The sequence below is a fragment of the Stenella coeruleoalba genome, assembly GCF_951394435.1.
Source record: "Stenella coeruleoalba genome assembly, chromosome: 1".
Classification (NCBI taxonomy): Eukaryota; Metazoa; Chordata; class Mammalia; order Artiodactyla; family Delphinidae; genus Stenella; species Stenella coeruleoalba.
In genome coordinates, this window is record NC_137169.1 from 119,456,493 (window position 1) to 119,481,007 (window position 24,515).

At 40.3% G+C, this 24,515-nt stretch overlaps 1 protein-coding gene across 4 annotated transcripts in view; it reads left to right on the forward strand.

Annotated features, from left to right (window-relative positions):
- The window catches only part of PBX1 (PBX homeobox 1), a 316,793-nt gene that overhangs the window by 244,122 nt on the left and 48,156 nt on the right, over positions 1-24,515 (forward strand). For 2 of the 4 annotated variants that reach the window (XM_079904779.1, XM_079904778.1), the window contains exons 6-8: positions 1,080-1,239; positions 8,632-8,744; positions 10,091-10,180. In XM_079904779.1, the coding sequence (XP_079760905.1) occupies positions 1,080-1,239; positions 8,632-8,744; positions 10,091-10,180 (363 nt within the window). The remainder of the gene's footprint in view (positions 1-1,079; positions 1,240-8,631; positions 8,745-10,090; positions 10,181-24,515) is intronic. The other 2 variants (XM_079904781.1, XM_079904780.1) reach the window with 1 other exon arrangement.

The following is a 24,515-nucleotide window of genomic DNA, read 5'->3' on the forward strand; positions in this document are numbered from 1 at the left end:
TGAGGGATAGCCTTATAAGATTTTTAAATTTAGCTAATCCACTTTAAAAATAAGTGTAGTTTTGCAAGAATTTTCTTTATCTGCCATTGTTGGGGTAAATTAAATTACATGTAAGCTATGGTACATGTGTTACCAACTTCTCCTTCTCTCACCAAATTCATGGTTTGTTTTGTAATTGTATAAACCCACAATATTTTAGTTTGAAATCACATCTGAAATATGGGGTATAAAACTCTGCTTCCTAAGGCAGGATTATGGGAGTAAAACTTGAATTTCACTGTGTCTCCACTTGTGTCTGGCAGAGGTCTTGGTATAAAGAGAACGGGCATAGAATCAAGCCAGGACAGCCGCTGTGAGCCACATGAAGGAAATAGGTTAACAAATGAAAGTAAATTACATTTATTTTGTGTATTATTGTTAACATTTAAAGCCTGGAATTCAAAGGAGTAATCAGTGCTAGGCTTCAGTTTTTCCTCATATAGATAACACCAAGCTTTGCACAAAATACTTAGTGAAATTTATTGGATTGAATTACATTGATCCTAAGGTCAGTAGTACAATGCAGCTAAGAATCTAGTCCATATTAAAGTTATTTAACTAATAAAAATGTGAAATTAATCCATCCATGAAAGCACCCATATGTTGATATAGATTTCTTTGAATATTTAAAGGTCTGTATAATTTGATTGCCCAAAGTCAGCTTTAGCATTGGTAAGTAACAGGCATTTCTCCTGAAATGCTAGGTTTATTTTAGTGTCCTATACTTAAGAGGTAAGCAGATTTAAAATGCTTGCCCTAAACTACAAGGGTCCTAGTTAAATGAGCAGCTCCTCCCTAGAAAAATCTTTGTCACAGTGGTTTTGCTAGATTGTGTTATATTAAGCAAGAGAATCTCATTTTATGTAGTTGCTCCTCTCCAAGCCCTTCCTTCAGATCTTTTAATTGATGTTGCAGAATCAGAGCTAGGATGAGACCAATTAGCCTACCTCTTCAACCCTCTCATAAGCTCTTCCTTTTCCTCTGTGATATTTGTGCGGGATGAACTGGTAACTTTCTCGTCTTCTTTTAAACCTCTCTAGGTATCAAACTGGTTTGGAAATAAACGAATCCGGTACAAGAAGAACATAGGTAAATTTCAAGAGGAAGCCAATATTTATGCTGCCAAAACAGCTGTCACTGCTACCAACGTGTCAGCCCATGGAAGCCAAGCTAACTCACCGTCAACTCCCAATTCAGCTGGTTAGTTTTTTCTTTGAATTGGGGGAAATGTTCTCCATTTTTATATGTGCTTTTCCTACACTGGGGTTTTCTTTTAATTCTTTAGGCTATGGATGGGTTGATTTATGTATTTGATTGTCTTTTTTACTGTTGATGCGACTTTGGGTTTTTCTTTTCATTTCCAAAAAGCAATGTGTTTTGCTGTTTATAAGATGGACGTGTCTGAGGGTTTGCACTAATGTGTCTCTTTAAGTCGGACAGAGGTAAATTGGTTGGTTTTGATGAGGAGACCACTAAATTCTCCTTTCAGAGATTCTAATAAGTAAGCTCGACTTAATATTTTGAGGTAGTCCCTTGGGGTTCAGGCATTTAGTCTGTCTCATATAAAGTTGTTGTCCTTATCTATTTTGCTGTTCCTATCACATGATGTCTGGGTCATCTACTAGCATGCATTCTTTGAAGGAATATTCACTCTTCTTTAAATATCTTATTAAAATGTTCTGGTCTGCAAAGCCAACTATGGTGATTGCTATCCATTTTTTATAGTTATCGTTCTTTACTGTTTTATTGTGTTGGTTTTCTTTATGTAAACTACAAAGAAAATTGCCAGTCATTAATTCAAATGATTTCAGATTCCAGTTTTTCTGTTACAGTATCAGTCACGTGCTGTACTCCTGGTTTTATTTTAGTAAATGTGCGTTGTATCACTAATTTCAGAGTTAGGCTAACGTAATATATTTTGGGGGTGTGCCTTGTACCACCAGTTCTTAATTTCCACATGTGAAAAGAATAATCAGTAATGCATAAAAAATGTAACCTTGGTGTTTGTATGCTATGGAAGGCATGCATGTTGGTGCTTTTTTTTTTAAAGGGAAAACCAGAAATATTTCTTATTAAATAAGTATTTATTTATTAAATAAGGCTTTATTAAATAAGTTAGATTAAGATATTTCTCCCCATAATGAACCAGATGCATTGATTTTGGCTGTGGGGTACATATCTAAGAAAATTGATGCCCCAACTTTAAAGGGTCACAAATTAAATATGTTAGATCATAATATGACTTTTAAATCTAATTTCTAACATTTGGGGGTATGTGGTGTCTTTGACCTCCCCGCCTGTTTGCCCACTAAAATAAGTCCTCTTTCTACCCTGTGGTAGATTGTTATTGGAGGCATGTAAGGCTCCACACACTAGTGTCTTCTGTGAGCTTCTAGATGCTTCTAATTTGTTATCATAAAGTTCTCCAAGTCACTGGGCTGTACCATCACAGCTTTCTTTTGTTTAAATGGAATCATGCATGAAGAGTGGCCTGGGCTTTGTAAACATGGATATGGTAAGACAATGTAGAATTCAATCCAGTTTCATTTTTCCCAGCACTCCAGATTAGGTAACCATGGAGAGCATATTTGCTTTTTGAGGTTTTGTGTGTGTGTGTGTGTGTGTGTGTGTGTGTGTGTTTCCTTCTCTTCTCATCATGGTATGATTGACAAAGGATCAAGGCTAACAGGTTCAATAACCAGAGAGTTTCCTTCATCCCCATCTGGTCAATTATTAAGCATTTCAGACCCAGCAACGCTAGTTGAATTGTACTGCTAGGCAGACATTTTCACTTGTCTCTTTGGAAGAAGTACAATTCTGTCAACATTAGCAAAAACACATTCGATACTCTTGCAAAGGTTATCATAATGTAAAACAGATATCAAAATGACTTTTTCCTGTCCCTGATATATCTGCATCGCAGATGGCTTAGCATGATTTATGAACAGTCTTTAGAAGGGCCCCGTGGACTCCCTTCATTACTAAATCCCTTTTTCTTCTTTCCTAAAGTACTTGAAAAGAGAAAAGTGAGCGTTTTAACCCCCTCGTCTGCGTTTAAGAATTATTTTGGCTCTCTTGGAATATCAGTATGTGATTACAGTTTTCTAAGGAATTTTTCTGGTGGCTTAAACTTCATGTGACTATTCTGAGCACAGAGTAAATTATTATGGAAAATTTGAGCTAAGCTTTCCAGTGGTGCCTAAGTTGTTAGAAATAATATGCAGAGGAACCCCTTTGTAGTGCTTTTTCTAAAATAGAGACAAAAGAAAATACTATTGTATATGTGCAATAGCGTGGAATTTTAAAAGATAAATGGTTTAACAGGAGAAGTTATAAATGGGTTTTTCTATCTTTTCTTTGCTCTTAACACAACCCAAATCACTACACAGATAGAGGGAGAACTTTCAAATGTTTCAGCTTTGCACATAGGGTGTTTATAATGTTGTATACCAGCTCTTTGATAATTCCGAAGGGTAAATAATAATTGAACTAGCAAGTTTTAAATAAGAGGTTAGGAAGTGAAAATATATTTTAGTTGAGTTTAGAGTTCTGGAACCTGGGAACTTTTTATATCCTCAGTATAGAAGCAGGAGTTTTTTCCAGAAGCTTTACTAAATATAAATACTCATTTCTACTGCAAGGAAGATATTTTGCAAGTAAATCTTATTCCTTCTAGAGGCTTTTGTGTGGAGAGCAGTACTTCAGTATCTTTATTTAGGCCTCTTCTAAATATTCCTCTTTGTTGATGTATGCCTGGCCTCCTATTTCCTTAAGCATAATTCATAAAAATCACGTAGGGCTGGAGCCTGTGAGGAATGAACAAGTATTTCGAGATACTTGGAATGCTTCATATTTTATACCAGCAGAGTTGGGCAAAATGGATGGAGCAAGGAGGAAACATAGAGAGAAGACAAGAAAATTAAGTTTTGAAAAAAAAGAAACAAAAATGGGGACCAACTGAAGCAATGGTTAATAACCCTGGGTCCATCATTCTTTTGGAGTGACCTAAAGTGACACCTTCTCAATTTCCTATTTTTGATGAGATTATGAAAGCAAGAGTTAATATCTCAGAAAAATAAGGCCCTTTTAAGAAGGTTGGATTATCTATTTTGGAAGGTTGGAGAACATTTTAATATCCAAGAAGAAAGAAATTGGCTTATGCGTTACAGATATTTTCTGTGGCATAGCATCAGCCTTGATATCTTAGCAGGATCTGTGATTAGCTAAGCAATCCCCGTTTTTTGAGGCTCAGAACCCACAGATTTGAATTCTTTTGCTTAGTTGTATGTGTTTGTGTGTGTCAAGGACAACAGTAGATTCAGCCATGACATTAGTTAGCAGCAAGCCCTTTAACATTTTCTTATTATGCCCCTCATAGGAAGTTTGGTGTTTTTCTGGGTTGGTGGAAGGTTATCATATTAAGGCCCTGGACACTGGCTTCCTAAGAGAAGTTTATGTATAGTACACATGGTTAGAGAGGAGGTAACACATCCAGAGAAGTTGACTGACACTTCTAGTAAAGCCATCGGAACACTCATGGTTTTGTTTTTTAAAACCAGTGAAAGAATTTATCCCCTTGATGTTTTCTGCTGTGTTCGTTCTTCCTATGTTTCTTCCCTTGTGGAAAATGAAAACACGGCCTCCTGGAATTGGAACTCTAGAACCTGGACATGCACACCTGCTGAAGGTTATCTGGTTTCCCATTGAACCAGATAACCTTTCCCTCTTGTACTTTGCCCTGAGTAGAAAGTAATAATGGTTTTATTTTAATTTGGAGAGAAAAGTCTTGAAAAACAGAGAAGTGAGCATAATATAATTAAGCTTACATCCAGCAAAGAGACTCTATCTTTGAGCCTCCAAATGGTATAGGAGGCCAACAGAGTCCAGTATGATCAAACTGGCCACCTAATCTGTGTGAAGCCTACCTAGACTTCTAGATTGCAGAAATTAAGGTAATACTTGCCATCCATCTGTTTCCTAAAAATGCTGTGAGTTATAATGAGCTAATACTTTTAAAACACCTCAAGTTCCTTAGGAAGAAAAAGTAAATTCATTCCTGTTCTAGGTCGTGGGTTCTCAATGTCAGTAAAGTTGCCATTTTTGGCTGTCACAGTTGTAGGGGGATGGATGTTCCTGGCATCTATGAGATGGAGACCAGGGATGTGTTTGACCATCCTACAATACGTAAGATATTCCTCCATAACAAAGAATTATCTGGCCCAAAATGTGAATAGTGCCAAGGTCAAGAAACCCCACTCTAGATTGAGCTATTATCATTAGTATTCTATTTGTTGGATTTTGAAGTTAAGGAGACCAGGGATGTGTTTGACCGTCCTACAATACATAAGATATTCCTCCACAACAAAGAATTATCTGGCCCAAAATGTGAATAGTGCCAAAGTCAAGAAACCCCGCTCCAGATTGAGATATTATCATTAGTATTCCATGTTTTGGATTTTGAAGTTAACTGAGTTTCGGTGTTTTTTTTTTCCCCCTGAGCAAATGTAATTCTCTTGGAGACTCTTTAGAGTAGAAACAGAGTGTTCAGGAAATTGTCTTTTATGAAAATGGCTGTTAGCACATCTCCACATCGTGTTTGCATGAGCAAATGCATCAGAATCTGTAGGTGATCTATCACTTCTCTGTCTAGTTGAGTGCAAGTTTAGCTTTGTACGTGCCCCAGCTGTCTGGATTATGGCTTCAACGAGCTACTTGCCTCCCTTTCCAAGCCAAATTCAGAACCTTTTAACTGGCAAGCACGTCTTAAAATGTGCTTCTAGTCATTGCCATCACTTTATAGCCACCTGCAGGTAAGGTTCCAGACTGACCTTCTCAGCAAACCAGGTAATTCTGTTTTAGTTCTTTGAGAATTCCACAGCACCTCCGAGAGAGCCCACATGCTATTTGTCTATGAATCACATCCTTCCCAGGAGGTTATCCAATCCAGGATAAGTTCGTTCCAACTTCCAGTGCCAGATGAAGAATGAGTCTCCCCCTCATTACTTAGATGTTTGTGTGGACGTGTCTGCCTTATTGCGGTATTCGTGACACCTGGTCTCTTTCCTCAGTGAAATCACTGCCTCTAGTTACTTATCAGAGAAGCAGAAGCCATGGCGGTGTTGTACGTGGGTGTACAGAGACAATGAAATGCTGAAACAGCATGGCCAAAAGCACAGGGACTCCTTCTGCAATTACTGCTCTGATTCAAATGCATTTGTACACGAAGTACATTGATATGTGCATATTTATCTCTATGTACATTAGGCAGCCAGACATATTTACAATTTATCTATGCACATATATTTTTTAAATCATCTGTGTCAATTGCAGTGTGTATCTTGTAAGTGGCACATTCCGTGGCTTCATGGTTCCATGGGTGCCATGTCCCTTGTCATCAGGGTAGCCCTCTGGAAGTTTCTCCCATTTCTCAGTCTGTGTGCTAATTTCCAATAAACCATCAACCAAGCATGTAGAGTGTATGTTTATTACATGGTATTTGGTTGGGAGAGAAATAAGATACCTGGGCTTCAAACTGAATACTCTCGGGGGAAAAAAAATTCTGATATCATATAAACAATTATAATTTGGGTTCTTAGAGCTGCTGGTTCTTGGTTCTGATGACATCTACCTGTGAGCATGTGTTGTAATACTTATTATAAAATGGCTTTTAATATTTAGGTTATATTGCTGTGGTTGAAAGAAAGATTTGAGAGGGATGTAACTAGGACATAGATGCCTGGGTCTTGTATATCTTAACATACGAATGTGATCTGTGCTACCCACTGCTTCACCCACACGTTGTGGGGGGGACTGTTTGAAAGATTTGCAGCACGTTAATGGAAGGAGGGTCCAGGCCAAAGCCTCTGCCCACTGATTGGGTGTAAGCCACACCTGGTCAAATCTTGTACCTATTTTGCCTAAGATCCAACTTTTCTAATTCCTTTCAGATAAGCTAAACCGAGAAACGTGTACCAGATGACATACATAGGACATGTTTCAGAGTTAGTCAGGACGTCATAGTTCTTTGGATGGTGCTTGAGTTGTCCCCCGCCCCCCAGAGAAAGCAGTCCCTTTTTCCCATGAGAAGGGAGTTAAGAGTGGAGGATCCGTCTGTGTAGCAAAATACTCAGCTGGCTCCTTGCATATGGACGGACACCCCAAAGAACAAAGCAGGATGGAGATGTTCCTTAACTTGAGGTTGTCCCCAAGTCAATTGTCTTCAAGTAAATCATTTGGTTCCTCTAAATGGCTCTTGCCTTTGAAGGATGAGGATAGCATGAATAGTTGAGGAGAGTGGCAGAGTTTAGAAGTCATTGCTAGTTAAGTGGTCCTGCCATGGAACAAAAAAACCTTCTGTTCAGCTTAGCTGCAGCTCTTCATGTGAGGCGAGACGGCTCTCTAGGATGGCACAAATCCCTATTTTGGGATAAAAGAGAGTCAGAGCTGGGGCATGAATCATTGTTGGGCGATTCCACACGGATGATGGCTGTCTCAGAATTCAAGGGCAGGAGTGCAATTTGAGCAATATAGGGACGGAAACAATAGAGTGGAACTGACCTGGGTCCCTGAGGTCTCTCCTTTTCCAGGCTAACGTCATGTTTTAACCAAACCTTGCACGTTGAGCTTTCTTTCCTAATGCACTGAGCTGCACGATGGCTTCAGAATAATATTAAGCTCTTCCACGGCCTTGTGTTTAGGTTGAGGGGGGGACTAGGTTTACCACAGTAGAACCAGTGGAACCCGGGTGGTGCCTACAGGCTAAGTCTGGGAGAAAGTTTCAACTCTAGGAGGTGAAAGCAGATAGTTAACTGCTCTTCTGAAGACTCACTTTATTATTATTATTATTATTACTATCATTTCATATTTCATGCATGCTTGAGAATTCCTGGTCCATTTTCTGTCTCATCTTCCTCCAAAATGGCAGGTGGCAGAGAAGAGCATATTATTCTCACTGATTTTTGCAGTCCTCATGATCCTCTTGGACTGTTTGCCACCCAGCAGGGAACATCACCTTCTTTCTAGAAATCAGGAATGTTGGTGACTCATATCACAGGGCCAGCCCTACTGTGCAGCGTTACCTTCATGCCCTCCCCTCCCAGGTGCTGCTACCCATGTGAGAGTAGATGGGTGTAGCATTAGTTTATTTAGAATCCAGCTGATAGCTCACGTGCTCCATCGTGGTGGCAGAAGTACCACTGACCAGCCTGTAGTCTCCAGCCCACAGTCCCCCAGCCAATCCTAGAATTTTAGAGACAAGAGAGAGAGACCCTGGGTCTGGAGACTGTCTTCAACTCAAACAGAGCAAGTTGAGAAGAATACATGTTTCCTGTCTCAGCTTGAAGCTGCTAAGGGGAAGCAGACCTATGGGCAACTTGCAGTGAGATGTGGGCTCCGCATAACATCAATGATATGCACCCTTTATTGCTTGCTCTGTTCTTCATGCTACTAACCAGACTCTGTTGATGTTGTTTTGATTTTAGTTTTTATTTGGGGGGGGGTTGCTTTGCATGTCATTCTTCCTCTTGGCTGTTAGTTGCGGGGGTTAAGCCTTTTCCTTTCTGTGATTCAGGTGCCTCACTCTTTCCTTTCCAGGTTCTTCCAGTTCTTTTAACATGTCAAACTCTGGAGATTTGTTCATGAGCGTGCAGTCACTCAATGGGGATTCTTACCAAGGGGCCCAGGTTGGAGCCAACGTGCAATCACAGGTAGGGACCCAGCCAATGTGCCGCCAGGTGAATGCTTTAGCGTCCAAGAGCCCTCAGTCGGATTGGCACCTCCTGCTTCTGTCCAGAGAGAGAGAGACGGACAGACAGAGAGAGATGTAGAGACAAAACCTTACCAACAACCAAACCGAATCAAAGACAACCATTGTCGTGGGGAATCTCGTCCACACTTTGTGAATGCATCTGGCTCTGGCTTGTCAGTCACCCTAGGAGGGCAGGAGAGCGGCAAGCACGGGGTGAGGTGACTAAGGCCCGTCAGGCAAGTGGACCCAGTGTATTCTTTGCTCATGAAAGGGAAAGGGAGGAGGAGTTGAGTCCATCAGTTCACTTTTCAGGTCCCTCTCTTGTTTGTTGCTTTTCCACACTCAACATCTGCCCAATATAGAGGTCATGAATGACTAGGCACATACCTTAGGATCTCACGTTTTCATTTTAACCTTTGAAAACACCCAGCCAGGTTGACTAAACTCATCTTCTTAGTCGTCCTTGAGGTCAAGGGATTTGGGTTTCTGGTGATGAGTCTATAAGTCCATGCTGGGAAACAAAAATCAAGCGTGTGGTTGTAAACCCTCAGCGCTCCCTAGTCGGCAGCTCGCCTTCACGAGAGCTCAGAAGCCATCCTCCTGTGTCAGCACGCAGCCTGATGTGACAGGGTGAGGTCCTGTGCTCTGGGTCAGAATCGCTAGGGAAGTTCTGAGCCAAGCGCATCCAGGCTCCCACCCTGCCAGAGGAGCAGGAAGCTTTACATGCCTGGAAGAGACCACCTGGCCGGTAATTCAGCGCCCTGCTCAGGAAACATTGCCTGGAAACAAGTTCGAGGAGATATAGTCAGACTTCGGTCAGATGACTAAACAGCTGGCCATCATTTAAGTCCTCAGAAAGACAACATTAGTCGCACACTGCTCTCTCTGGGAGGGGCCTGGCCAAGCCCCTCTACACAGAACCTTGACTTTTGTAGGATCCCCAGCAAAGAAGTTAGATAGGATGATCCGGAGGGCAGGGAAAATCCCTTCACTCTCCCCACTCTCAGCCCCTCTATCACCCAGTCCCTGCCGTCTCATGCAGCATTGTTGAATTAGTTTCAGTGTTGGGAATCCCAGCTTTCTTTGACCATTTTTCTGTCTTCCTTACTGAAATCAGAAAGGATAGTGGATTCGGCATAGAGAGGAGGCCCAGCCTCCTCCTAATGGTTCCTTTCCCAGGAAGAATGTCTCCAGTGATCGCATTAATTTGGCGAGCCCAAATGGTAGCCTGTGTGATGATGATGTGCCTCCCTTTCCCTGCATCTCCCTGACTAATTTCCTCTCTGTTGTTGTTCATCTGTTTAGGTGGATACCCTTCGCCATGTTATCAGCCAGACAGGAGGATACAGTGACGGACTCGCAGCCAGTCAGATGTACAGTCCGCAGGGCATCAGTGTAAGAAAACAAGGCTCCCCCCGCCACCCTTTGTTTTTATTCTATCACTATCAATTAGTTCAAAGCCACAGGGCTCAGAATGCCACTTAGTAGGACTTCTTAGCTTTACGGTCACCTATTTCTTGTTTCTGTATCGGTCATGCCGTCGGCAGCATTCTACCCTCAAAAAAAGTGGCGATTGGGCAGGCTTCATGCAGGCAGCTGGCGTCTAGGGCTGTCACACACAATCAGTGTTTGCATGGCACCTGCGGCCACATGCGTTCAGCTGAGAGGGGCTGCTAAACAGGTGACACCTAGTACAACAGTGGTAGGAAACGTCCCCACCAGCGGGGGCCTGGGAACCTGGGGAGAAAAACCAGTAGCCGAAATCCATTGCATCCAGGTCTGTGGTCTTAAAAAAAAAAACCTTTCTCCCATCTAAGGACGATTAAAAAAAATTAACACAGAGGCTGGGTATGCTGAAGGGATGGGGAGGGGTGCAGACCATCTTCTACTTGTTCTTGGGTGCGCTGGCGGCTCCTGACTAGCATGAAAATTCATAGCGACAAGCTATGTCGCACAGAGTGAAATCGATCAGACAGACACAAGGAGAATCGAGTGTAGATTTGGGACAGCAATCCAACTTGATTTCTCAGATCAATCGTCCGCTATCTCAGCAGCGGTGACAGCAAGCTGGGACAAGGGGGCAGCCTGGAAAAGGAAGCTGTTCTTTAGATCAGAGGTGATTTCCTGGGCTTTTAGAGGTCATAAGATGCTCCAGTAGAACTATTGGCTCAGAACTGTCTAAGAAAACTATGATTGGATGATGGTGAGGATTTTTTGTTGTTGTTTCTGTTGTTAGGATTAAAGTAAATTGGGGATGGAGGGAAGGAAAGGTAGGCATAGTGTGTTGATGTAATTCTAGCCTATACTAATTGAGGAATGGTATCTGCAGTGAAAAAGGTGATAGCTTTTTAACTCTGCATTGGTGAAATCATATATGACAATGGCCAGACTGGAAGGAAGCAAGAGGATACCAGATGTTTCATCAGATGAGGAACGGTTGAAAAAATTAGGAATTCTTAGCCCATTAAAGAGAAGGTTTGGCTGGTAAGTAATAGTTTGAGACACGCTGTCATCAGTGAGAGAGATTGGATTCATCGTGAATGATGTAAAGGGAGGTAGGATAGATCACTGAGTAGAAGATTCAGGGAAACAGATTTCACTTCAGCATCTCAAGGGCCTTTCTAAGATGCAGTCAGAGTTGTCCAAAGAAGGGATCTTTTGCCTCTGGAAGCCAAGAATTCCCCATCATTGGCACGTTCAGACATTGTTTGGCTAACTACTTGGTAAGGATGTTGTGGAAGGGAGTTAAGTACCAGGTGATGACTGTCTTGGTGACTTTTAAGGCCCCTTCCAATTAGGAATTCTTTATTTTCTACCTTCCTTAGGCAGAATCTCCTCTGAGTTTATATAATATTTATCAAGTTCCTCTCTGGGATGGAAGGAGGGAGGTTAGAGCTGACCCTGTTAAACATACTCTGGGCACCTGTGTCCCTTTTTTAGAAAGGGTTTCCAGAGCAGAGGGATTTTTCCCTTCTTGTGCTTATACTAATTATTATTCCTGTATTCATGGCTGACTTGTCAGACGCCTGCTTAGAAAAAATCCAAGATACCGTGGTGGAGAATTACGTTCTCAAACATGGATCCCAAATGAATTAAGTTGTTCTGTGTTTGTATGGGGAGGTTTAAGCACATAGGCATTTATCCATTTCCTGGATCTTTTTGAGCTAGAAGATCGGGCTTTCCAGAAAAAGTTTTGCTCTGTATGTAAGTGGAAGAGAGGAACATGAGGAAAGTATAAGAGTGTGGGGAGGAGACTATGGACGCACTCAGAAAGAGAACTGCAGAAAGTCTACATGACTGGGCAGGAAGTGGGGCTGACAGTTCTGCTATTTGGTATCTTTCTTTCCTAATTGGGCAGCACAGGAGAGAGCGGCACTCAGACTCTGGGGGGTCAACGTTGGCCCCTCTGACGTCATCTGGTGGGCTGGGAATCATTTCTGAAATAGTGTAACCAAACATGTGCAGATCATTATGTCTGATTACATAAGCCCACCGCAAAAACTGGGCTGGAAAATGCCACTTGAAAGAGTCTCTCATTTTGCATTAATTTTTTTCCCCTGTGAACTGTTTATTTTATTTCTGGGTCTTTAAGACACAGGGTAAATGAATCAAAGGCCGATCATGATACGGTCTGTTCCTTTGGTATCGATTTTAAGTTGTGCCACCTTGCAGGAGACTAAGCTTGTGGGACGTATTTTTAGAGAGTGGTATTAGATGCCGAAGCATGTGTATGTGCAGAGAGGGGCACTGGCTGCTGGGAGAAATGAGAGAGAGAGAGAAAAGGAGGTAGACAAGAAGAGACAAGGACAGGAATGAGAGATTGGAGCCAATGAATAGAAATAAACAATTCCAAAACCCATGGCAGCAATGGAATTCCCAGCTGGGCTGGATTGTGTTTCATTCAGTGGAGGACATTTTCTGGGCAGCCTTTATCTACTCCCCTGCCTGGATTTTCACAGCACTCACATCTTATCCAACCAGCGTCTATTTTAAATCTTGTAGAGTTCAGACGGCTTGCCTTTAACTGAGGCCACGTAGTGATCGGGTTGCAAGGTGTGGTGGTGAGAGCCCTGCGTTGGGAGTTGGGAGACTCTGGTCCTTGTAACTCTCATGTGCCCATGGGCAGGCGTCAAACCTTGTCTTTTATAAAATGGGGCCGGTAATTCTCACCCTTAGTGCCTTCATGACTGCTTTAGGGAAAATGAGAAACTAGGTAGGAATGGGCTTGGCAAAGCACACGTTTTTCCACATGAATGCAGCATGAAAAGTTACAAGTGATAACTTTCTAATTTGACCTTTTTCCTCCTCTTGTGTGAGCAGTTTTCCCAGTAGGTAGTTCCTAGTGAGGATAGGTTAGGACACAGTTGTCACTTTTTTCTCTTCTGATGGAAAGGTACACTTTTGACAAGGATACAGAGTTATGCAAGGCCTAAGGACCCCCTTCCTTAGCCAGAGTGAGCGTTAAAGACCCTGGGTCTTTAAGACACAGGGTAAGTGAATCAAAGGCTGCTCATGATACGGTCTGTTCCTTTGGTATCAATTTTAAGTTGTGTTAAATTATACCTTTTTGAGTGCTTTGTATTCTCAAATGACAACGGGCAATGCTTACTGGGTTTAGAGTGGCTCTAAGTGATAGAGGGAGGTTACTTCACTTCTCTGTCAGTTAGACAGACTGAAAGATCACTTAGCTATCACATCCACTCTTTGGTTTCCCTTCCCACTGCCACCATCCTCGTTCTAGAAACGGTTCATTAGCTAGGCTATTGTGATTATCTCCTAATTACTGTTACTGCCTTTAGTGTCTCCTTTCTCCTGCACACATCCCCAGAATTTTGTCATTCCTTGCCCAGAAATCAAGAGCACTTCTCTATTGCCCACCTAAGCAAGTTGAATCCCTGAGTCGGACATTTTCAGAGTCTTCCACGCTCCGGCCCCATCTACCTATGCATCCCCCTCACTCCCCAAGTCACACTGACTCTCCCACGCCCAGATCCTCCTTGCTGTTTGTCTTCTTCTCCTTAGCCCTCCTTCCTCTCTTCTCTCCACTTTATCACACACACACTCCCTTGCCTTATGGATATATGCACGGACACACTCAATCAGTCTTTGTCTTTCATTCCCAAATACGCATGTGATCCCAAAATGCATATATTAGTTGCTCAAAACATGTTTGTTGAATGAATAAATCAGAAGACAAGCTACCACTGAATTAAAAAATGCCACATCTTATGTAACAGCTGTAAAATACCTAGTAATGATTTTCTCTCTTAAATGCCTTACTAACCCACAAATAGACTATCTTTTTTAATTCAAAACCCACAAATAGACTATCTTTTTTAATTCAATTTAATTCAAAAAGCTTCTTAAGTCTTTCTTTTTGGAAAAAGTTTCTAAACTTTTTGACCAAGGCAGATTCTCTGAGAATTAAGAGTCAGATCAGCATTAAATAGATGAAGTTATAGAGTGATGATATTGTCAAGAGAATTACCCTTTGAATTCTTTAGCACCTTCTTTCCTAAAAGAATCCCCTTATCAAAACCTGCTTGTGGGGTAGCCATCTATACAGCAAGAGAACCTCGTTTCTTTTTTTTTTTTTAATTTTATTGAAGTATAGTTGATTTACAATGTTGTGTTAATTTCTTCTGTATAGCAAAGTGACTCAGTTATGCATATATATATTCTTTTTCATATTCTTTTCCATTATGGTTTATCACAGGATATTGAGTATAGTTGTGCTATACAGTAGGACCTTGTTGTTTATCCATCCTATATATAATAGTTTGCATCTGCTAACCCCATACTCCCAATCCTTCCCTCCGCCATCCCCACTCTCCTTTGGCAACCACAAGCCTGGAGAACACCGTTTCTCATGGGGTTCTCACTGCTTTCCCTACCAGACGTGGGACTAGAACCTGCACAAACAAACGGGTGGACAGTGGCAGCAACCTGAAATCAGGAAACTTGGATCCTTCTTCTGGCGAGTCTCTTCATCTCTGTATCGTTGCTTCATCTGTCAAATTTATCCCATCAACAAGCTCTAAGTTCCTTTCAGCTTAGTAGTTCTGGAGTCCTACAAGTATGGTTTTTGATTCCTACTGTTCACTCAAGGGACACCAGGCTCAACTGTAGGCTCCTCTTTCCGGAAAACTCTTTCAGTTGAGTTAGTCTCCGCCATCTTTTCTAGCCTACCCTATCGCTTCCCCTTTCAGTTGGATCTTGAGGGAAGGAGGAAGAGCTTGCATTACATGAACTTCTCCCTTTGAATTCACGGAGATAGCAGAAAGCATTAGTCTTTAGGGTGAAATTAGTTTTGATTATTTTAAAATGTGAGAGGGGACTTCCCTGGTGGTCCAGTGGTTAAGACTCAGTGCTCCCAATGCAGGGGGCCTGGGTTCGATCCCTGGTCAGGGATCTAGATCCCACGTGCCACAACTAAGACCCAGCGCAGTCAAATAAATAAATAAATATTTAAAAATAATAAATTTTTAAAAAATAAAATAACATGTGAGTTAAGGGAGTGAGTTCACTCCAGCCACATCTTAAATGTTGACAAATACCCCTATAAGATTGTCATTATTCAAGAGATTAAGTGAAAATAGAAGTAAAGTGTTAGTGTTCTCTCTATAAAGGCAAAGTGTCATAAACGTCAGTTTATGACAGAAGAGTCTCATTGATTTTGCTTTGTGATAATTATAGTAGTGGAAAAATAGATATGAAGCTTTGATCTTTGTAAACCATAACATACATGTTTTTATTTTATTTTTTTTTTGCTTTCTCCCATGTTAGGCAAAGGGACAAAAGGACATTTACGAAGAAAATAAATAAAATATAGAATCATTGGGACAAAAATAGAGAACTGTTTAAGTGAACACGTTTCAGGCATTTAAACATCACAGGGCTTACTTGGTAATACTTGGCCACCTGCCATCATTTTCATTTTTTCTTAACTACTTCTGAGAGACCTCCTTCCACTTAAAGTATATATTAATAAGATGTTGCCACATGTGGACTTGTAAGACTGGAGAGTGAGGGTGATAATTAAAGTCATATGCAGATCTTTAAAAACTCACTTTAATTATATGAAGTTTTAATTGTTCTACCAAGCTGAATGTGAATTTTGAAGTTACTAAAACATATTCAGACGTGCTCCCAGTTACTTGCCTTTGGGTACCTTCTGGTGCTGCAGCCAGGGACCAGTGAACAGCCCCAGTCTGGGGTGTAAAGGGAGTGAGGATAGGCTTGAACACGGTGAACCAGTCTCTGCAGGGTTGAAGGCAGCAGTACAGAGGAGATGGACTCCCACCTTCCAGAAGCTTATAAGCCTGGCTCTCCCTGATGACAGAGCCAAAGGGAAAGTCCCTTTAGCTTCTTACATGATGAGGCCTTTCAGCCTTAATACCGTATCAACTGAGCATTCAAGACTAGAACAGCATTTTATTTGAGCCCACAATAGTTGGAGAAGCAAAAAAAAAAAAAAAAAATCCCAATATTGTAATTTCATATGCAATCCACTGTTTTTCACCAGCTGCCAGGTGAAAGTCCTTAAAGGTACAGAAGATGAATGGGGCCAGATCATTCAATGGCATATTTAAATATTCATGCATTCATGTATTCATTAATTCGTTCATCCATTCCTTCAACAAATATGTCATCAATAGCATTTTTGACCTCGGGGAATGAGGCTACATCATAATATATCCAGGTCAAGTTGGAGAAACCCTGATGCCAATCAAGATGTATTTTAACTTTCAGTCTCATTCAACACTTTATCTGAGATTACGTTTCCTGTTCTTGGAATACTAGGACAAGGGAGCCAATCAACTTTGTAGTTTAGGAGGGAATTTGAAATTAAGCTATATAGCAGAAGAGAGGAATTCAAGACCAACCAGCAATAGTTTGAGAAACCTACTCCCCGCTGCACAAACGAGCCATACCATGGACTTAAAATAAGTATCCTTCTGTGGAGATCCCTTATCTCTTTGTAGAAGTAGAAGTAGTCACAAAGAATTTTCTTGATCTCAAACCTAGTGATACAATCACTCCAAACATGATCACATTTATAATGTGTGTACACAACTTTCACTTCTGCCACTTTCTGCCTGTGTAACTGTGGACAAGTCACTTTCTCTCGATAAGACTCAGTCTCCTGTACTCTAAAAAGGACAGTTGAGCTGGATGTTGTCGAAGGCCTCTTGCAGTATCCCTGTTCTACTTATAAGCATGATGTTTTTCCACTCCCAAGAAAATCCAGGAGGAGAGGAAATACTTCAAAGCTATAAGGAAAAGATAAATTTGTGTTTTTGGAAATAGTCCTATCTCTGACACGACAATGACGCCATGCTGTTTTCATTGGAATCGATGTGTTATAGCATCCTGTCCAGTTGGGCCCACATTTGTCCTTGCAGCCATGCTGTCCTTGGGCTAGGATTGGGTTAGCTGTTCCAGACTCAAGTCGACCCCGCCTTCTGCTCCATAAAGAAAAAACAGTTACAACCTCAAAAGGGCAGTTTGTTTTTGTGGTTGCTCCTGAAAGTGGCATAGCCCCTTTAGACCTCGGTAAATATTAAGCTAATTGAATTGGCTGAATTTAATTGTGGGGAAAAGTTAGTATTGATTTCAGAAGATGGCCCTCTTCTTGACATCTGGGAAGGAGTTCCATGTTCTTAGACAAGTTTGTTTTCAGAGAAAATATTAGACCTCTTTTTTAAGAAAATCCAATTGTTATTTTTAACTTTGGTACATTTTAAAAATCTCTACTTACACCTGGCTCTAAGTGAGTTTTGGGATATTCTGTTCCACATCTTTAAATATTAAGTATTTGGATCCCTAAATATTCTCCAAATTCACAGATATATAAGGCAGAAGGCATGACTGACTTGAGTCTGGAACAACTAACCAGGTTAAGTAAATGAATAAGTTCTTTATTTGACAGATTTATTGAGAACCTTCTGATATCCAGTACCAGGAATGCAAATATCAATAGGACATGGTTCTTGCACTCTGTAAAGTCACAGAAAGCTAGAAGGACTGGGAGTTACCTGGTTCAGTCCCCTGCTTCACTGAAAGGGAAGGACTACACCACCTTTATATAATCAAGATAATATGATTTTTAAAGAATTTGGGGAACGGCCATCATAATTTCCCACTCTGTCCGCCACTAATTCATCTAACCTAATAATTTTTCAAGCCTAAGCCAGACGTGTCTTTGAACTCATCTTGACTTGAACCTTTCTACATTTCTAAAAACTCTTCGGGGCTTACAGGGGTCCAGTCCCTGGGAGTGTGGAAGCCAGCCTCAGCCGACCTGTAGACCTTGAGGATATTCTCTCTGTAAGAGGATGAGGTTCTCATGAGGGAAGTTTCGGATCCCTCTCTCACCAGAGCTCAGGAGTTCTACAGAGAGCCAGTGTAACTACTGAGGGTTCTGTGCCTTTTTAGAGGGGTAGAAGAACAAAAGCACAATTAATTACATGCTTAAAGTTCTGGGGATAACTTGAGCCTCCACAAATATCATACTAAGAATACTAATTCATAATAGTTATTGAGTACCCTAATCCAGTGTCTTTATAAACATTCTCATCTCCATTTTATGGATAGAAAATGGAGACTCAGAGAGGTTAAGTAATTTGCCCAGAAGTCAAATAGCCCGTCAGTGATAGAGCCAGGGTGTGGGCCAAGACGGTCTAACTCCGAAGCTTCTGTTCTTTCCCTTTATCCAGATGGACACTTGAACCTCTAGATCTTACGCTTAATGAAGGGAGGTGTCAAGAACCTTACAGTAAGAGAATCCATTATGTTTCCTAGTAATAAATATTTTGGAGCCTGGCTGATATGGGAAAGAACTATAAGAACTCAGTTATGACTATTCTGTTATATATCCTTTCAGGGTAGCGTATAGAAGGCTTAAGACTGGTTGGTTCTTTTACTAGAATTAAATCTAAAACTTATATAGTAAGTAAGTCCTTCCCTGGATATAGCTTACTCTTCACCACTATTATGTCATATTTGGCTAGCCAACTTAGCCAGGGTCCCAGTGATCATACACAAGAGAGAAGAGGGATTTTAGATCAAGTGTCTCTTCATGGAGAGATTTGATGGTTCACTAAAATAGATGGCAAGACTGTTTCAGGAATCTAGGTACCAAATATCAATAGAGGTTTTGTTTTGTTTTGAAGTTTTAATTTGGGGACAGTGAAATGGAAGAAGAGGAAAATTTTGCCTGTTAACTTAATAAATTATACATGTTAAGTAATGTTTTTGGAGGATGGAAGATCAGCAGTGAAGAAACTGGAGCATTAACTATAGAAGTAGCAGTTTTTCCTAGGCCAACAGAAAAGATGAGAAGGAGCCACCTTGCTTCACTGGGCCAGGACTTCTGTCAAGTGGCCCCCTTTGTCGACACTTAGTACTTGGCATTTTTAATAATTAAAAAGAATAAAAATTTAAAAGAATAAGTTAAAAGAATAAGTGCAACAGGTACAAGGGTAATAGATGAACAAAACTAGAAAAAATAAATAGAAAAAAATAATGGCAAATATTAAATTTAAAAGATCCAGGAAATAAGAAAAACAGAAAATTAAGAAGAAAGAAGGCAATGGAATGATAAAAAGGCAGGAGATGGATAAAATTGCATGTGAAATGGCAAAATGAACATTAAAAGCAATTAAAATATGCAAGTAGCAAAGAGGATAATAACAACATAAAATAAGCTGGAATGAGTGGTTAAAGTAAATAGCCTCCTCTAAGAACATACTTACAAAGATTATAAAACAGATCAAGTAGTAATAAAATAAGGAAGTGGTATAAAGCAGTAAATTAAAGAACAATTATAAAACAATAAGAAGAGAAAATTAACAGGCTAAAAGGACATTTAATAATTGTATTAATAACTAACACTTTCTGACTTCTTCCCATGTGTTAGGCACTTTACATGCATTAACTTATTTAATTCATTTAACTTTAATTCATTTAACTTTACATGCATTAACTTATTTAATTTTATTAAAATAATTAGGACCTTAAAAATGTAAACAAAAAAAGCTTAGTGAGGGATGAAATCAGGCATCAGAACAACAGCAATAAAAAAACGTCTAAAGGTTAGAAAAAATATACCTATGGGTGTCAATTTTCATTCCTTGTCTGGAGTGATTGTCTTTGCTGTTAAATCACCAAGTACCTGCCCCGGTACTTCTCTAGATTACATGTTCGAGCAGTGCCTGGCACTGTAAATGTTGGTTCTTTAACCCTCTTGTCCTAGTAAGCTTGGCCTTTCCTAGAGACAATTGCTAGTGGTTAAAATTCTCAAGCAGTAGAATCCATGGCCCAGAACCTGTGGCAGTGGGAAAACATCTCATAATCCTACCCATTTTACAGGGTTTAGATCAGGATTATCTCCTCCTAGAAGTTCTTCCTAGTTCCTACGTAGTACTTAGTGTGCTGGGCTTGGAATGGGCGTTCTTCTCTGATTCTTTTCTTTACTTCCTCTCAGCCGTAGGTTTCTGAAGAGGATTCTAGTTTGTATCCCAGCCTTCCTTTCAGACTTGGTACACACTAGGTGCTTAATGCATGCTTTTTTTTTTTTTAATTTTTTTTAATGCATACTTTTTGAAGTGAGCCTACTTGAACCTATTGTCAAGAGGTTTTTCTTTGCTTTCTTTCTTTTTTTGAAAAACGAGCAACCAACCTGTGTCTGGATTTTCTGCCTGCCTGGAACCCCTACACATTTTGGGGTTTCTGTGGTCCAGAAAGAGTCTCTCCCATAAGACTATGGCTCTTTCTTCTTTTTCTCTCTATTTATCATATCCCAGTACCCATCTTTTACCTCCAACTTCCATATACCTTATACCCAATAATCTTTACTAATTCATGCTAGAACTCTTTTATGCATATGTTCAGAGACCAGGTATCTGTTGCTGTTTCTTCTCTTCCCCATACTTTTCTCTGGGGCAAGTGTTATCTCTGAAGACTTGGGCTTGATCTGCAATTCCTTCATTTATTCATTCATTCATATTCACTCACTCGATCAGCAGGCATTTTCTTGGAATTTACTATTAACTAGTTGTGTTGGGCATTGGGACAGGGAAAATTAAAAAGAGATCAAATGCTTCTTTTCAAGCAACTCTCCATCTTGTCTAAGTTGATTGCTATGTTTAGCCTCCTTCCTTTGACCTTAATTTTTGTGGAATGGGAAAAACAACTGATTAATACTCCTGACAGGTAATTATATTTTGAAGAGAGTTGTGAAATCACCTGCTAATTCACTAGTCTCCAGGCAGAAGAGTCCCTCTTACCTCCATCTTTCTTCCTCAGACTTGGATTTGTCCATTAATTGCACTGGTCTTTTTTCCAATGAGCTGTAGAGGTTGGCCACGACCTTTCAAACACACAAGACAAAGACCTAAATTAGATGTGGACTTTCCTTCCTACACTTCGTTTAAATTTTACATTTACTTTTTTTTCTGATTACAAATTAATATTTAATATAGAAAATTTGGAGAATGCAGGCAATTCACAAAGAAGAAAATTACTGCTAACTTTTTGCGTGGCAGCCTCCTAGCATTTTGTGTCTAAGTATGTTTTGTGTGGGTGTAGAAAAGTTAGGATCATATGGAACACATCATTTTGTAGCCTACTTATTTTACTAAAAATATATTATGAATATTTTCCATATCATTAAACATTCTTCTCAAACATAAGTTTAATAACTGCATAAGAGCTTGTTACTGGGAAGGTCCGTGATTTATTTAATCAGTCTCTACTGTGGAACGTTTAAGCTGTTTTCTTTTTTTTTTTTTTACTATTATTAATAACACTGTGGTAAGCATCATAGTACAGAAAATTCAGTGCATGTTTTGTATTATTTCCTTGAATAAATTCCTAGAAATGGAGCTGCTAGATCAAAGGGTATGAACAAATCTAAGGCCTTTGTGATGTATTGCAAACTTTTCTCCTGGAAACTCCTATTAATTTATGGTTCCTACCAGCATTTTTGATCCTTCCCATTTCCCTACATTCTCAATAACCATGTCTTAGCAGTTTTTCAGTCTTTTTCAATTATCACATTATAAAATGCCATCTCATTTTTAGTTTAATTTAATTTGTATCTCTCTTTGATTTACTAATGAGATTGAACATTTTTCATCTGTTTGTTAGTCTTTTTTATGCATTCTTGAAACGCTCATGTTTTTCTTATTGATTTCTAAGAACTCTTACACGAGAAAGGTATGATTCCATTTCTCACTTGGCCAATATTTAGAAAATAGAGAAGATTCTATTTCTCAATGGAGGAAGACTCAGGAGGAATAAGGCCCCAGGTCTCATTCTGTCTGTTTCTGTGGAAGGTTCTTCAGAGTGAAAGCTGGTTGTTATCCTGGGAAAACTAAAGGCAGATCTATATGTGATACTGGTGGCGATCTTAAAAAAAATATTAACCCTGCAATCTGAACTGGCTTGACATTTTGTGTATTTCTAGTGTATGAAAAAACTCAGGACTATAAAATAGAACCCAAGAATTGTCTAAAAGGACCTAGAGAGGGGCTTCCCTGGTGGTGCAGTGGTTGAGAGTCCGCCTGCCGATGCAGGGGACACGGGTTCGTGCCCCGGTCCGGGAAGATCCCACATGCCGCGGGGCGGCTGGGCCCGTGAGCCATGGCCGCTGAGCCTGCGCGTCCGGAGCCTGCGCGTCGGGAGCCTGTGCTCCGCAACGGGAGAGGCCACACAGTGAGAGGCCCGCGTACCGCAAAAAAACAAACAAACAAAAAAAAGAACCTAGAGATACATTAGTCAGTCAAAACTTTCCTTGAAGATTTACCCTATGTCTAGTATTCCCCTAAGTATTAGGAGTTGCCAAATAAGTCATTGGCTAGTTTATAGCCAGGTTGAAGAAATAAAGCTACATATAATTTAAAAGTTTTCTTATGACCTTAGCTCAACTTAGGTCTAAAAAATGGTCTTTTGAGTGACTAGGTGTTTTCTCATATTTTGGAGGCTATATCTGTCTCCTTGCATCTTCTTTTACCATCTGAAAGGTAGCACATTCTTCTAGATGATTGAATTTTGACATCTCACCATCATCACTCCCCTCTGCCCTTCTCATTCCCTGGCAGAACGCATATAGAAAAGCCAAGTCAGACTCCTGAGCCCACAGCACAGCTGGAAAATTTCCACTGCAGAGATTGCTGGGACAATCTAAAAGGAAAAAAATTAAAATTTAAAAAATCAACCCAGTCTTATACTTGGATGAGAATCTCAGAATAAAAGAGGATATCCCCCAGCATCCACTGAAGATATCTGGGGTGGTGTCAAAATAACTCTGAATTCTTGAGTACGTAGTTTCCAAGCACTTGCCTTCATTTCATAGGTACATAGAATTCTCAAAACAACAGTATCGTTCCCTAAATAAGGCACAGTAGAGCCTCATGCCCCATTCTAGCACGTTCCCCTCAACATTCTCTGTCTGCCTGTACCCCACAACTTCCCACCATCTCTCCCTCCTACCCTTCTGTTAGCTGTAATGACCCTGCAAACACTAAATGGCATTTGAGTGCATTAAGCAGCAGACTCTCCGGTGACATAGCAATTATGGCTCTGAAATAGATTTGGTGCGTCACGGAAGATAAGGGTTTTGAAAGTTTCTGTTGTGATTATAGCCTGTAACTCCCACAAATAATAGGCTTCAAAATAAGAGGCTGCCAACGGAGCCTTTGTGGCTTTGTCTCAGTGATGGCACGTAAATTGCTATTAATGTCCTAAGTGTACTTGAATATGCCAGTCTTTGGGATGTGAAGTTGGCTCGGTGTCTCTCTTTACGCGACATGTCATTGTTGGTCTGATAATCTGGGGTAATTGCTGTCTCTTGGATGGTCAGGAAAGTGTAAGAGGATTTAGCTTCCTGTGTGATGGTAAATAGCCTCAAGGTTTGCACCACGAGTTATGTGTGTGTTCCGTAGATAGCCACCGTTTCTCGTTCAGGTGTGTATACAATTCCTGTGTGTACCCTGAGTAGATAATAGCCTTTCAACAAAGCCACGGCAAAATCAAAGGTTATGAAACTAAAGTGAAGAATCTGGAGCTGTCTGTATCAGCCAATCAGATAATTTATACTGAGAGTAAAAAAAAATACCCTTTGCTTGAATTTTTCAGATTTGGCTATATGAGTAAATATAATTATCTATTGTCTTATAGAGCTACTCTTTTCCAGCATCTGCAGCATCTGTGTGTGTATGCACATTTTTTAGGTGCCATAAGTATTTTCTGAACACGTATTAGCTCTACGTCAGTATGATAAAGTGTGTGGAAATTATGTGTGTTTTTGTGCAGTGTGTGTGGATGGGTGTAAGTGTGCGTGTGCTTTAGTTTTGCAGGGCTGGATGTAGAGGATGTTTATTCAGATATAAATAGTTTTCTGCACTAAGACACCTCTATTTAGCTAAAGCAAGCTGAGCTTATTTTTCTTTGTCTCTGAAAAGTTAAATAAAACAAATTTGAAGTTTTCACTTCCTGTATGTACATTTAACCTAAGGCCCCCCTAAGTCTGTGGAACATGGAAACATTACATGTAACTGTCCTATTTGCACTTTGAGCAGAAATCCAAAAGCATCCCAGCCTTAAACTTGGAAATGTACACTACCTCGTATCCTGTGCAAGCTACGAAAGGTTCAACCCAGACCATCCTCTGTGTCTCAAGTGCCTTACATGGCAGTATTAATTCTGGGCCTTCACAACAGATGAA